Consider the following 13,475-nt stretch of genomic DNA (forward strand, 5'->3'; position numbering starts at 1 on the left):
AAGTGTAAGGTTTGTCACGTTTTGAGCATTATCCCTTATTTGTCTATATTAGTGCAAAATATCGCAGATTGTTATTTTTTAGATAGCATCATGGCATGCTTTCGGAGTCTTCCGCTTTCATTTGTTATTTCCTTGGTTAAAATTTAAATTGAAAGAACGCGTTTTATTGAAAATACTACTGGCGATCGAAATGGGCTGCAGGTGGTGTAGAGCAGAACTGTCTACCTATGCAGTGTTTTCATCATAGAAGAAAAATGGGTGAGAATTTCTCACCCTTTCTCAAAAACAGGGTGAGTTTTCAGAAAGTTAAGTGATATTTCCAAAAACTGAAAAAATACAAATAGACTGGAAAAAAAAATCATTTCTTTTATTATAATACATTTTTAACGTCTTCTATTTTTTAAAGCATTGAATATTTTTGCTGCATCATCATAGAAGATTTTGCCTTTGCTAGGTATTTGTCCATCTTACATTAGTGCATAAAAAAATTTGAGCGTCTTACATGAAAAACCATACCTACAGTAAACACGTGATTGCAGAGAAATGTGTTCTGAAAGGGGTTCCGTGGTTCGGAGGGGTTGTGTTCTGTTGTTCGAAAAGGTTCTGAACAATACCTACTGGTAAATAGGGAAGCTAGATAACGGGGCAAGTGTTGAAAATAATGAAGATCCAGGAAGAAAAGTGAAACGGATTTTATTCTAAATGACGTAATTCGAAACTTTTTCCAAAATGCGAGAATTTCGCGAATTTTGAAATTGATTTATAGAATACGCGAATTTCTCGCGGTAATCATTTTTTAATGCGAGAAAAGAAAAAAATATGCGAGATTCTCGCGTTCTCGCGCTGTAGTGAAAACACTGCGGCAACACTTCACATGCTTTCCCCATTAACCTGCGGAGAGTCATAGAGGAAGGAAGTACGTTAGTTTCGATCTTGATTTTCATATAGATTAAAATCTTTTAAGTTGAAAACTATATGGAACTGAAAACAACATTAAACATAGTTCTAAAGAAAAGCATCGCGGAAATTTTAGCAAATATTTTTATTAAATAAAAAGGAAATATATTAAGAAAAGGGAAAATATCGCAGTACATTCCTATACAACTGAAAAGACTTGAAACCGGTCTCTCCCCAGATGGCGTATTCGAGCGTTGCGATCACCAATATGTAAATGATGCGCTTTTACAAGTTTTTTTTACGTAAAACGATCGCAAGCTTTTCGCAAGAGAATATATTTCACCAATCAGATTCTCATTCTTCCTCGACTAACATCGAAAACGGAACTTGTAGCTTATATGGTGAACACCATGAGGAAAAATGCAATTTTGGAAACTGGGGAGTAGTTGAAAAGTTTTTTTTTGTCATCATGCTTTTTGGCGTTAACTTTTAAATTTTTAAGCAAAATAAATTTCCAAAAAGGGAAAAAATATTCCTTTAGAATCATTAACTGTACATTTAACTGTTTACAAACAGTATTGCGTAACATGGTAACCACCGACGTTTGTGTTTAGTTTGACGTTTTATGTAAAGAAATGTTTTTATAGTAAAAAAAAACTATTTTATACTTAAATATACTGAATTCATTAAGACTTTTTTACACTCATAATGAATCGTGATTCGTCTGTTAACCGTGTTACTCACGGATCCTATGTACAATTGAACACTTTTGATGAAAAGGAAAGTGAATTAGCGCAAAATCATACGGCTTCTGCAGCTACATTTCCATATCAACGGTATTAATGAACGTTTTTGATTAATCCATTCTTTATTTACTTCACTTATCGTTTGTTTATGTACTTAATTACAGTATAATTGTCTTTTGAATTAAAACTACAGTTTAAAGTTAAATTTACAATTTAGGTTAAAATTTTTGTTTTCAAATGAATGTGGCTTTGATGTAAAATAGGCTATTACTTATATATTTTTTTTCTTCTAAATTTTTTATGAAAAAAAACATTCAGTTTTTTTTATATGAATTCTGAAATATTTGAAAAGGTTTGATTTAAAAAAACATTAATTAGTATTTTAGCATTTTTTTTTTTTTTTTACTAAAATAACACTATATTATTAATAAACATGTGTGTTTAATCTTTTTAAATAAAGTCAATTTAATATTCACATTTTTATTGTTTTGCTATGTTCCGTTAATGTAGAAATTTAAATGAAAGTATTCTATGGAAAGGATATTAATAATATAAGGCTAGATGAAGAATATTTTTTTTTGGTATTTATTTTTCAAGCTGGAATATCAGTGAATAATTTTTCAAAAAAATCAATCCAGCTATGAATATAGGTTGAGTGTACAGTTTTATATTAATTTGTTAAGTAGCAACATGTCTAATTTTCTAAATGATAAAAATAAATGTCTAAAAGATGAATTAAATTTCTTTCAAATTAATTTTTGACTCTCCAAAAGTATTTAATAACTTCTATAATCTTTCATGTGATATTGAATCTAATTTTATATCTTGATAATCACAGAGATGATTGTGCTCTGGAAAAAATCTGGATTTTTTGCCAATTATGTTCTGGAAATCCAAGGTCCAGAAGTTTCAAGAAATTATGGATCACATTTATGTATAAATATTCATGTATATTTTATTTAAAAATATAAGAACTAGAACTTATCTTTGTCATCTCTTTCATTTCTAAATTTTTTTTTCTGGTAAAATAATAAATTTAATTCGAGATAAAAGTAAACTTAAATTTAAATTATGCTGCATATAATTTTTTAGAATTTCATGTTGTGAAAATATCAATGATTTAAATTTATAAAGACATTAATATTTTGACAGGGTGCGTATTGTTTTTAAAAAGTGCTTAAAGGTGCTTATTTTTGATTTTTAAAAGCCCTTAAAGGTGCTTTTTTCCATGGATGTTTTTAAAAAGTGCTTAATTTTCCCTTTTCCGAAATGTGATATTTTTCCTTAACATGTTGATTTTTCGCCACAATTTATGCAAAAGGACATTGTCCTATTCAAGGTTTTCACAATTAATTCAACCCCAATCTATTTCGGCGCACCGCCGGTCTGTAGTGTATGAAAGCACCATTTGTTTTATATGTTTGATCAGTGCCGTTCCTGGCGGGTATGCAGCGAATGCCCCACACGCAGGCGCCCAATTTAAAAGGCGCCAAATTCAACTATTCGAAGTATAAGCATAGTATATAGGGGCGCATAAAATTATTCTTGCACGCAGGCGTTCGCCACCCCAGGAACGGTACTGTGTTTGATGAAATACTTGCAGGTCCCCACTTAGGTATACCAAGCTGGATTCAGCGGTAAAGATTTTTGACTCTCATGTGCAACCCTGCTGCTTTTTGCAAGATATTCTCAATTTCAGACTTCATTTCCCGCCCTCTGTAATAGAATTGAAAAATCTCTCGAATTTTTGCTGATTACGGGGACCAACTGAACATAGTCAATTTTTTTTCCTATTAATGACAGAAAATTTTATTTCTCTTATTAATTTCATTGTTTGTGATGCACCATCATCTTTGTCACTGTAAATAAAAACGGATAAAACCATCAATTGTCAAAAACTTGCCAACCTTGTCTAATTATGATATTTTTCAAAGAGCTTAAAAATATTTTTTGAGTGCTTAAAAGGTGCCTATTTTTTGTTGATAAATTTGACTACACACCCTGTTTGAAATGCGTCATTAATGATTTTACTTAAGAAATTTTGAGGACTTTTGAGTTGAGCTCACAATCACCCCTGTAATCAAAGCAATAGTAATCCTAATAATCAAGCTGCCCTCAAGGGAGCAAATTGACATTGCAATTTTAGATAACAGTACAAATTTTTTTTTTTTTGTTGTAATATTTTAAATAATTAAGTTTTGCAACTAAAAATAGTTTTGGGAATGATTTTTCACATTTAGAGTAGATATTTATTTAATATTTAGTGATGGGAAATAATTTTTCAAATAATTGTTAGTAAGGGGTGGGGACATTTTTTGATTAATTAATTCATTCTGACAATTTTAATATTGGGAAAGTACTCATGTAACAAGTGTTTTCATTGTCATTGAGCACAAACTGCATATCTTATAAGTTTTATTTTTGGTTTATATTATATTTTTATAATATTTGGTTTATATTATTTTTTTTAATTATCCTCAATTGCGATATATAAACACTGTTACTTGAGGAAGAGTGTGCTTTTTGGCAGAATTTTGAATTGAACTGTAAGAGTGCATCTATAATACATATACTCGTTTTGAAACACAACACAGTGTTTTTTTAAAATGAATCGCTTGCATTTGAATATTAGCATTGAGCACCATTATGTGATACAAATATTATAATAGAATATAATGTGAAATTTCCTATTTGTGTTTTCTTTTAAGCATTAGGGAGAAATTTGTAAAATTTTTCTGCTATTTTGAACATTACTGTCCATAATAGAATTTTTGCAAAATTTTAAATTGATTTTACCTGAAAGGGGGCATCTGTAATTTTTACATTTCCATTTGTTTACTTGAAAACTGTTAAGACACGTCACCACATTTTTATTGCAAGTTTTAAGTATTTATTGCAAGTTTTTTAATTGCTTTATTGGAAATTTTTAGTCAGAAAAAATGTTGATTTGAAGCGTGAGTTATGCTGTGAGAAAGCAGTTTTTCTAGAATCAAAAAAGAGTGGTATTTGTGTGTTTCTGAAGCGAAGCTCAATTAATATCTCCTAAAAGAGAGAAGTCCAAAGCACGGGTTACCAGGGTTTCCGCTACCGTAGCTTTTTTCGCAAAATGCGAAAAGACCCCTCAAAAATGCTAAAATTCAACAAAGCATTTTTGCTAAAGGATTTTACTAAATTCCATAAAAAAAAAAAAAAAGCTTCTGCGAAAAACCATGACGCTAACATCCATGAAAAAAACTTGATCAAACAAGGAGAAAAAATCTAAATATCTTTCGCAAGAAGAACCATGACGCTAGCGTTCACGAAAAAAAACGTGATCAGATGAGATGAAGCATAGCGATCAACAAAAATGGCTAGAATATATGAGTTTCACCGAGAAGAAAAGAAAAATAAACTAACCACAAGACTAAAAACAAGTTTTCCAACAGAAGTTAAACTTCTGTTATAAAGTATTGTGCAACAATACCAATGCACACTGTTGACTGTGAAAGGGGCTTTAGCTGCCTTAATTTGATTAAAACTTAATATTCGAAACAGGTTGTTAATCAACCGTGTAAACAATTTGTTAATGATTAATATTGAGGGCCCTGAAAGTGCATTTAACTTTCAAGAAGCATTTGTAAAATGGGCAAACATGAGAGAAAGGAAGATTGTTAATTATAAACCAAAATGTTTTGATAAATAATAAATGTGTTTTTTTTTGTTATAGGTATTCTTTTTGGTATTCTTGTACCAGGGTTGGCAAGATTTTGCCACAGGTGGAAAAAACCATGGTAAATACCGGTAAAAACCGTCCTGGCATAAACAGGTTTTTGCCCAGCAAATTGGCAAAAAGTGGCAAAAACCTATATTTTCCAAGATGAGAGGACAAAAAATCATTTCTGATACAAAATTATTCCTAAAATTGAAATATATACTATAAATATAAATAATTACAAAAAAATTAACAAAATTATTATTCCATAATTAAATGATAATGTAATAATATATCATTTTAGTAGTTTAAAACATTATTGATTGGAAAATTTGTGATAATTCTTTTTTTCCAGTGAAATGAACTTATTTTAAATTAATATAACTATAATTTAAAACATAAAATATCTATCAATATGTGTAGTTAATTATTGTACAAATAATAATTTTTTATAATAAATAATAATATGCAAATAATAATATTTATTTATTTGTAAAAAAACATTTATTTTAGGATTCTAAAATGAAAAGAGATCACAAACTTTCAATCTTTTAAAAATTATTACCATTATATTAATTATTAATATGTTGAAAATAATTTTTTCATGTAATGTATCAAAATTATTATTCCTTATGATTGATTTAAATTTGTTTCAAGTATTTTGTAATAATATTTAATCAGCAATTTAGATAATTTGGTTTTTGCCGGTTTTTACCAGTTTTTGCTGGTTTTTACCAGGTTTTTGCCACTGTCCGGGCAAAAACCCCTTTTTGCCGGCAAAAACTCCAACCCTGTCTTGTACATTAAGCTATTCTTTGTCAGATAACTTACAGTACTTGTTTGATATAAAGTAATTTTATAAGCCTAATGGCATTTTAGCATTTTGCTAAAACTTTTTTTCAGATTTTAGCTTTTTTGCTAATGAATTTTTAGACTCAGCTTAAGCCCTGCGGGTTACCATAACATAAACAAGAAGTTAGATTTGTGCTGCTTAGTAGCTCAAATGTAGTGACATCTTTCTTAATTTCCTCCACTGAACAGTTTACGTTTATTATGTTGAATTACTAAATTGATCCATGCTGCTTTATTCTAGAAGGTGTTAGGCTTAGTATGGCATTGCGATGATCAGTTGTGAATTGCAAGTTTAATCTTTAAAATCTACTGTGACTGAAAGATGTTGTGGTGAGATTAAGAGGTGTACCAAATTAGGTGTCGTCAAAATTATATCACATTCCTAACATGACTGAAACCATAAGAAATGGGGCTAGGTGCTGGGACATTTAGAGCCTACATATCCAGGTTGGGTGATGTGTGTGTTACCACCATGTAACCTTAAAAATTGTAGCATGACATACCTTTCTTTTTGTATCAAGTACTGCCTCTTTTGTTTACCTAATTTAGCTCTCATTTTTCTTTCGAAAGAAAAGAGAAAAACTGGACTAGCACAAACATTAAACACTATCAACAGGCTATAAAATGTATTTTTGAAAAACTCATTTTCTGATTGGTTTCAAAACGGTTCAAGACGTCGTGAGTTCGATCCGTAGACTTCTCGTGTATAGTAAATGGTGACTGGTGCACGCTAAATCTGTGGGGTCACAGAAGTCCTCCATGTTCTCCTAACAAATTATACTTCTGGGGGTATTGAATTGAAGATTGATCGTTCTCTAGTTCAGATTAAATATACGATCTGCTTACGGTTGGATGTTGTGTGACGTATGTATGTCGTGTCCGGATCATTCTCACAAATGTTTTCCTGACCATCGCCAATAGCTCATTGTGAATCTTAAATAATAGAAAGGTTTCAAAACGAATTATTATTTTTTATAATTTGTAATGAATGCTTACTAAGAAATAAAATATTTTCTTTTACTTAAAATTAAATACTTTTTTCAAAGCTAAACACTTTTTAAATGTTCTATGCATTTTAAATGCATATGTTTTATGCATTGTGCTTTTCTAAAAACATTTTTAATGTTCCACGTATTTCAATGCTGAAATGTTTGTCAGTTGTTTAAAATTGAAGGAAGAAGTAAATCTCCTCTATACAGGGGAAAAAAATTTCACTGTTTTTCTTTACGTTGAATCGAATGCGATTAAATTCGAGGTGTTAGAAGTATTTTGAGTAGTTATTATGGTTTTATGTATAAAAATTACAATGTTTCATTAGTATTTCAGTTAGATGAAGGTTCGGATGGTTGATTGGATTTCCAAGATATATTCATTAGCATTTACCTTTCTAAACTTAAAGTTGTTCTTATGATTATAAAAATATCCTTAATTGCGATTTTGATTATTGGGGAATTCAAATTAATATTTGTCATTTTAATTACATTATTTGTTATTGCATTTTTGTTTGTAAGCACTAATTTGTCAAATTAATATTTGCCATCTTCAATGAAAAACATATCTTTATTCAAGTAGGTAGAATGTCATAGAGATCTAATTTTTCATCTCTTTTAACTATCTTATTTTTCACTATTATGAAAATAAAAAAATGCTCTTAATATTAAATTTGTTTTTAGATTTATTGATGATTTAATTATGCTAAACTATCAAGATTACATAATTCTGTTAAATAATATTTACCCCAAGGAATAAATCTTGCTTCACAGTCATGACGATAATATTAATTTTAATTTTTTGGATTTAAGTATTGAAAGGAAGAAAATATCTGCATTGTTGACCAAAACGATTATAAATTTAATATAAATAAACTAATTACATAGAGTTTTCTAAAAATATTTATTTACATTCTATTTTTTTATCAAATAGAATTAAAAAAATTTGTAGTAATGTTTATTTCTCCAAAAAACAAATGTTCAAACTCTACCAAGTTTTGATGAAAATAAACTAACAATGGATGTCTAAACAACGTAATTAAATTCTATATAAAATCATGAAGTTATTTTAAGTTATAATTATTGATAAATTTATTAAAAATTTCTTAGTTAACTAAGTTTATATTTTACTGTGTGCAAATCCAATCTGGTGAAATCTGGGGCTAAAAATCTGCTAATATTTAATAAAGAATATTTTTCAATCAAGTTTTTTTTTTTTTCAATAAATGTTCATAATTTCTCTGAAAATCATCGGAATTCAACTTTTATTAATAATAAACTTTGAATTTTCCAGTGTAGTTTCCCTTGTGAAATATTTACTTTATGGGCCAATCCACGGTAATTAACAAATCAAAGGCGTTTCTGTAAATCAGTGACAGGGCGCCATAACAAGCATCCAGCTTTCCTCTATTTACGCTTTTATTTTCACATTTTGTAATCTAGCAAACTTGTTACGAAAATATTTTAAATCATTTTTGAAAGATACCGGTAAGTAAAATTACAATTAAATTAGCTTTATATGTTACATTTTGTGTTTTATTCTGTATCTTTCTTCAATTTATATTTTCCATTTTTTGCTTGATTTGTTTTGTATTTTTTTGCTTAGTATGTTCTTTTTTCGTTTCAATTTTTTTGATGCACCTCACACTATTGTAGTGATATATTTTGCTTTGGCTATATTAATAAAGAAATTAGAAAACACTCTTTTTTGCAGATATAATCGTGTGGGCTGATGCGAAACGATTATGTCTGAAACGATATGAAAAGATATTATGTTATTTCCTTATTTTTTCCCCGGCTTTTTAAATATTTTTGAAAATCATTTTAGTTTTTCTTCTTCTCTTTTAAGAAAAATTCCCCATATTTCTTTCGCATTTTGTAAAAAATAAAGAATAATGAAAAAAAAAAAGAAAAATTAAAAAAAAAAGGATTAATAAAAATATCCGTTTAAAAAAAAGGAAAAAAGATAGTGTGAGGAGCACTCAAAAAATTTTTTTTTGAAACAAAATAGAATACATTAAGTGATAAGTATCACGTAAAAGCAGAAAATAAAATGCAAAGGAAAAAAAAAAAAACGGAACAAAGCATGAAACGAAATCTATAAAACGAGCAGCGAATTCAAATAAATTTACATAAACGGGAAAATTTTCAAGAATGATTTAAAATATTTTCGTCACAAGATGGCCAGATTACAAAATATGAAAACATTATTCTGTAGCTTAACTTTTTTCATTATTCTATAATTTTTTTCTCCATGTATTATCTACATTTTGAACTTATTTTATGAGTTCTACATACTTGCAGCCATGGGCTCCCATAGGGGAAGGCCGAAGCCCTAGATTTTCACTAGAGCCCAATCGAAGTAGGACAAAATGAAATTTTGGCATTTCTAAAAATATGAACATACAGCCTTTCGAATCGAAGTCCTTTTCAAGTCAACAAAATCCAAATTTTCTAAAGAATTTTCTTAATCAAGAAACAAGATCTCAGTTAAACTTAGTAACTTCTTCCGTAGTTTTCGTAATATGTTTAACAATTATTTCTAGATATTCAGCATATTTGGAACCAGTAGTTAATAAAATGCAATCAGTTGATTGTGACCTTTATGCAGTTCATAGGTATATAAAAAATGATTTGCTGGAAGTTTTTAAAAAACATAGGGCTGAAGCAGACGGAGATTTTAAAAAATTTTGAAGATGCAGAAAAAACATGTAATGAAATTGATGTAAATAAAAATACCCAGAGTAAATAAAAAGCAAATTCACAGGTCAAATATTCCAGCAGCTACACCGTTGGAATACGTATTATCGAAAATCTCTTTTCATTCCTTATTTGGATTCTCTTATAATATCCCTTGAAACTAGGTTTTCAGAGTCTAATCAGATTCCAATTAAAGGAATGCATTTTCATCCGAATTTGTTTAAACGCACAAGCAAAGAAACATTTTTTGAAACTGTGAAAGACATTTCAAAGTTTCATAATAATGAGGAAAACGTAGCTAGAGCCTGGTTTGACATTTGGCGAAACAAGGTGTTTCACGGAACTTAGTTTGAAAGTCTGCCGGAAGCAGAATTTTTTCCATCTATCAAAAATATTTTAATATACTATTTAACAATACCTCCAACACCTTGTACGGTAGAGAGGTCATTTAGCACTCTGAGGCGAGTCAAAACATGGTTAAGAAGTACCATGACTCAAGGTTTAAGTAGTTTCTGTTTATTGAATGTTCACAAGGACAAAATAAAGGATGTAAATTTAGTTAAATTGGCTATTGATAAGTTTTCCAAAAGCAAAAGAAATGTTCAATTTACATTTTCAGAAAAAGCTGTGCAATAGAACTGTTGATTAAATTCCATTTCTTTCTGTAGTATATTTGTAAATAATGATAACATACTCTTTGTGATAAAAAAAAGGTAGAAATAAATTTTTTTATTTAATAATTTTTTGTAAAGTTATTTGCTTTTGATCGTAGCATAACATAGGATGTAGAACCGAAGAACATTTCATGTAAGTTTTGAAATTTCGAAATTTGTACTATGTTGTTTAATTGAAGTATTATTTTAACTAATCAAGCGGTATTTAATGTTTATATTTATTTTATTTCTAGGTCATTGTGTGTTTATAAATGTTGTGAATTTTGGTCTTGATTCCCTGTGAAACACTCGTTTTATGCCCCCGATTAAAGATTATATCACTAATAATGTTGTTAAATTATAACTCTTTGATAAGTTTTTAGATTATCAATTTAGTTTATTTAAAAAGTTACAACCAATGTGTTATTGTAATTAATAATGAAACATATGCGTATTTGATTAATCATGTAAGTGAAATTAATTTAAATTAATTAGTTATTCAGCTTGCTAATTAAATTAAAAATAATTAAATGGATAAAATTTCCTTTCATAAATTTTTTAATTCATTAAGCTATTTGTCATTTTCTTTCATGAGCCCCCCCCCCCCCGAAAATTCAAACATATGGGTACCCCTGCTTGCAGCTAATGCGCAATAAATAAAACTTAATTCTATATTGCTTAGTATTATTTTATTCTTGGTATATTTTCTTCCTCCTTAAAATTATCATTTCTGGTTGGTTCAATTAACAGATCAATAAAGCTATGCTTGAGGCAGAAATAAAAAGTTTTATTAAATATAAATAAACTTACTGTGGAATTTCCATGTGTTCATTATTAACATTATCTCTTACCACAAGATACCTGTTGCTTCTGCACAGTTTTATTATTTTTAAAATGAGTGAATTCCATTTTAGTCCTTCCCTTCTCTGTTGTGGACGAGTATAATACTAGAGCAAGACCTACTGATAAGAAGTTCTTATCTCTTTCATTTAGTGGAATTTTAAATCTTTGGAGATACTCTTATCAGTTTTGTTCATAGGTGGATCTTTTCCCCTACATTGTATGTAGTCTAATATGTAGAAGAATGAAGCGTTACGATAATAACCCGTAAATCTCAACGGTAAAACCTAGGTTTTGTCAAACCCTGAAGTACGCTTTAATTTTAAAATTATAAAATTTGTACACAATTAAAAAGTAAATTCTGAACAACTCTGTTAAACATCGACACTTGTTTTGAAGGAAATTTAAGATAACCAAATCCAATGCAAAATTAACACCAATTCATAAAGAAAGAAGAAAAAAAATTCATAAGCAAAATGATCTTAAATTGAATAATATAATTATAACTTCATAAAGAAAAAGATTGAAAAAAATCTAAAATATGATCCACTTCGGTAATCTAGGATTTACCAAACCACTTTGGTAAATCCTAGAATTTATCAGATTTCGGACTTTTACGGTAATATATCATTTAAATAAAATAATTATAAAATAACAGTTTTACTGAGCTCCAACTTAAACTAGATTATTCTACCTAGAGCATATAGGATCTTTCATTGAAGAACTCGTATAGAAGCTCTAATTCTGCCTAGTTATGATTTCCCATGACAATAAATTCTGCTTTTAGTGGTGAAGAAACTGTTGAAAACTTTTGTGTAATTAGAAAGCTACAGTTGAAATTTGAGTCCTCTAGATCAGGGGTTTCCAACTGGCGGCCCGGGAAGCCTTTTTTTGTGGCCCGCGAACTAAAATATATTAGTTGTCATTTTTTTTGCGGACAATTTTCGTAAAAAATCTGTATGGGTTTAAAATACTTTTCTCGTTAATAAAAACCTAATTTCTTCGTTTCTGTGAAATTTAACATACCAACGGTGCAAAAAAATTTATTTCTCAGGTTTTGCATCCAAGAAAATATTTATTCAAATACAAAAATAATCTTGTATGTTGCTCTATTTTATTTCATTTCTTTTTGTATTTTGTGAAGATGATTTAGCATGTGCGTATCAGAAATTTTCTCGAAGAAATTCTCCGATTCATCTTTTTGAAACCACTCATTTTGTGCGAAAATATTTAAACACACATTTGTAAATTTAAAATGTAAATATCTATTCTCTGGTGGTTGCAGCAGACAAACCTCAATTTTCTCATTGAATATTTTGTGTGCTACTATGTAAGTTTCGATACAATTAGATATCTGTTGCACATTAATTGCTTAATACATAGGTGCTCACTTGAAAGTTATTGCAGCCCGAATTTTTACTATTTATTTAATATTTTTAAAAAATATTATTAATAACAATTAAATATTTTTAAAAATCTACTTATTTTAATTTGTAATTCAATACTTTTGTAAAACTTGGTAATAATCTGACAGTAATATTTAATGTTCCATCAAACATAAGAGTCCTACATAAAATTTTGATAAAGTTGCGGCCCGCCATTTGATTTGTGTTTTTAATTGTGGCCCCCGGCCTCATGTAAGTTGGAAACCTCTGCTCTAGATAGTTTGAAAGTTGTCGGAGTTTTGTTAGATAATAATTCCTTTTGATGGCAGTAAATTCTGTTTCGTTTAAGACACAATTGAAGTCATCCGTGTTGTCCTAAGGTACAGAGTTGACGATTGGCGATAACTTGTGCTTGTAACGATTAGGTTACGTTGTTTTGTCTTCCAGCACAGAGATCCATTTAAAATGTTTTTATTTTCAATGGCAGACATAAAAGACAAATTTGTAGCTGAGAACAATACAAAGAAAGAACAAAAAACGGAAACAAGAGCTACAAAAAGAAAGAGTCTATAGGTCATTAATAATGTATCTCGCCGGCCGATAACGTTCCCAGGTGGAAGTGCAGGGCAACGTCTCAGATAGTTAGTGTCCATTTCTTCTTGCAGGTTACATAATGTGAGCACTCTAATTTGCCAGAATTCTGATTCTCTGATTAAAAATTC

General features: G+C 29.1%; 1 protein-coding gene and 1 long non-coding RNA gene across 7 annotated transcripts in view; one reads left to right on the forward strand and one right to left on the reverse strand.

Moving 5' to 3' along the window:
- Positions 1-11,501, reverse strand: part of LOC139425036 (uncharacterized) — a 106,403-nt gene extending 94,902 nt beyond the window's left edge. For 3 of the 6 annotated variants that reach the window (XR_015431643.1, XR_015431641.1, XR_015431642.1), the window contains exon 1: positions 11,339-11,501. This is a non-coding gene — a long non-coding RNA (uncharacterized LOC139425036). The remainder of the gene's footprint in view (positions 1-11,338) is intronic. The other 3 variants (XR_015431644.1, XR_015431646.1, XR_015431645.1) reach the window with 3 other exon arrangements.
- The window catches only part of LOC107444127 (scoloptoxin SSD14), a 58,713-nt gene continuing 46,694 nt past the window's right edge, over positions 1,457-13,475 (forward strand). The window contains exon 1 of the mRNA XM_016058209.4: positions 1,457-1,733. Within this exon, the coding sequence (XP_015913695.2) occupies positions 1,606-1,733 (128 nt within the window). The 5' untranslated portion in view covers positions 1,457-1,605. The remainder of the gene's footprint in view (positions 1,734-13,475) is intronic.

The sequence above is a fragment of the Parasteatoda tepidariorum genome, chromosome 2 (genome assembly GCF_982258835.1).
Source record: "Parasteatoda tepidariorum strain Cologne lab strain chromosome 2, Ptep-v5.0, whole genome shotgun sequence".
Taxonomy (NCBI): domain Eukaryota; kingdom Metazoa; phylum Arthropoda; class Arachnida; order Araneae; family Theridiidae; genus Parasteatoda; species Parasteatoda tepidariorum.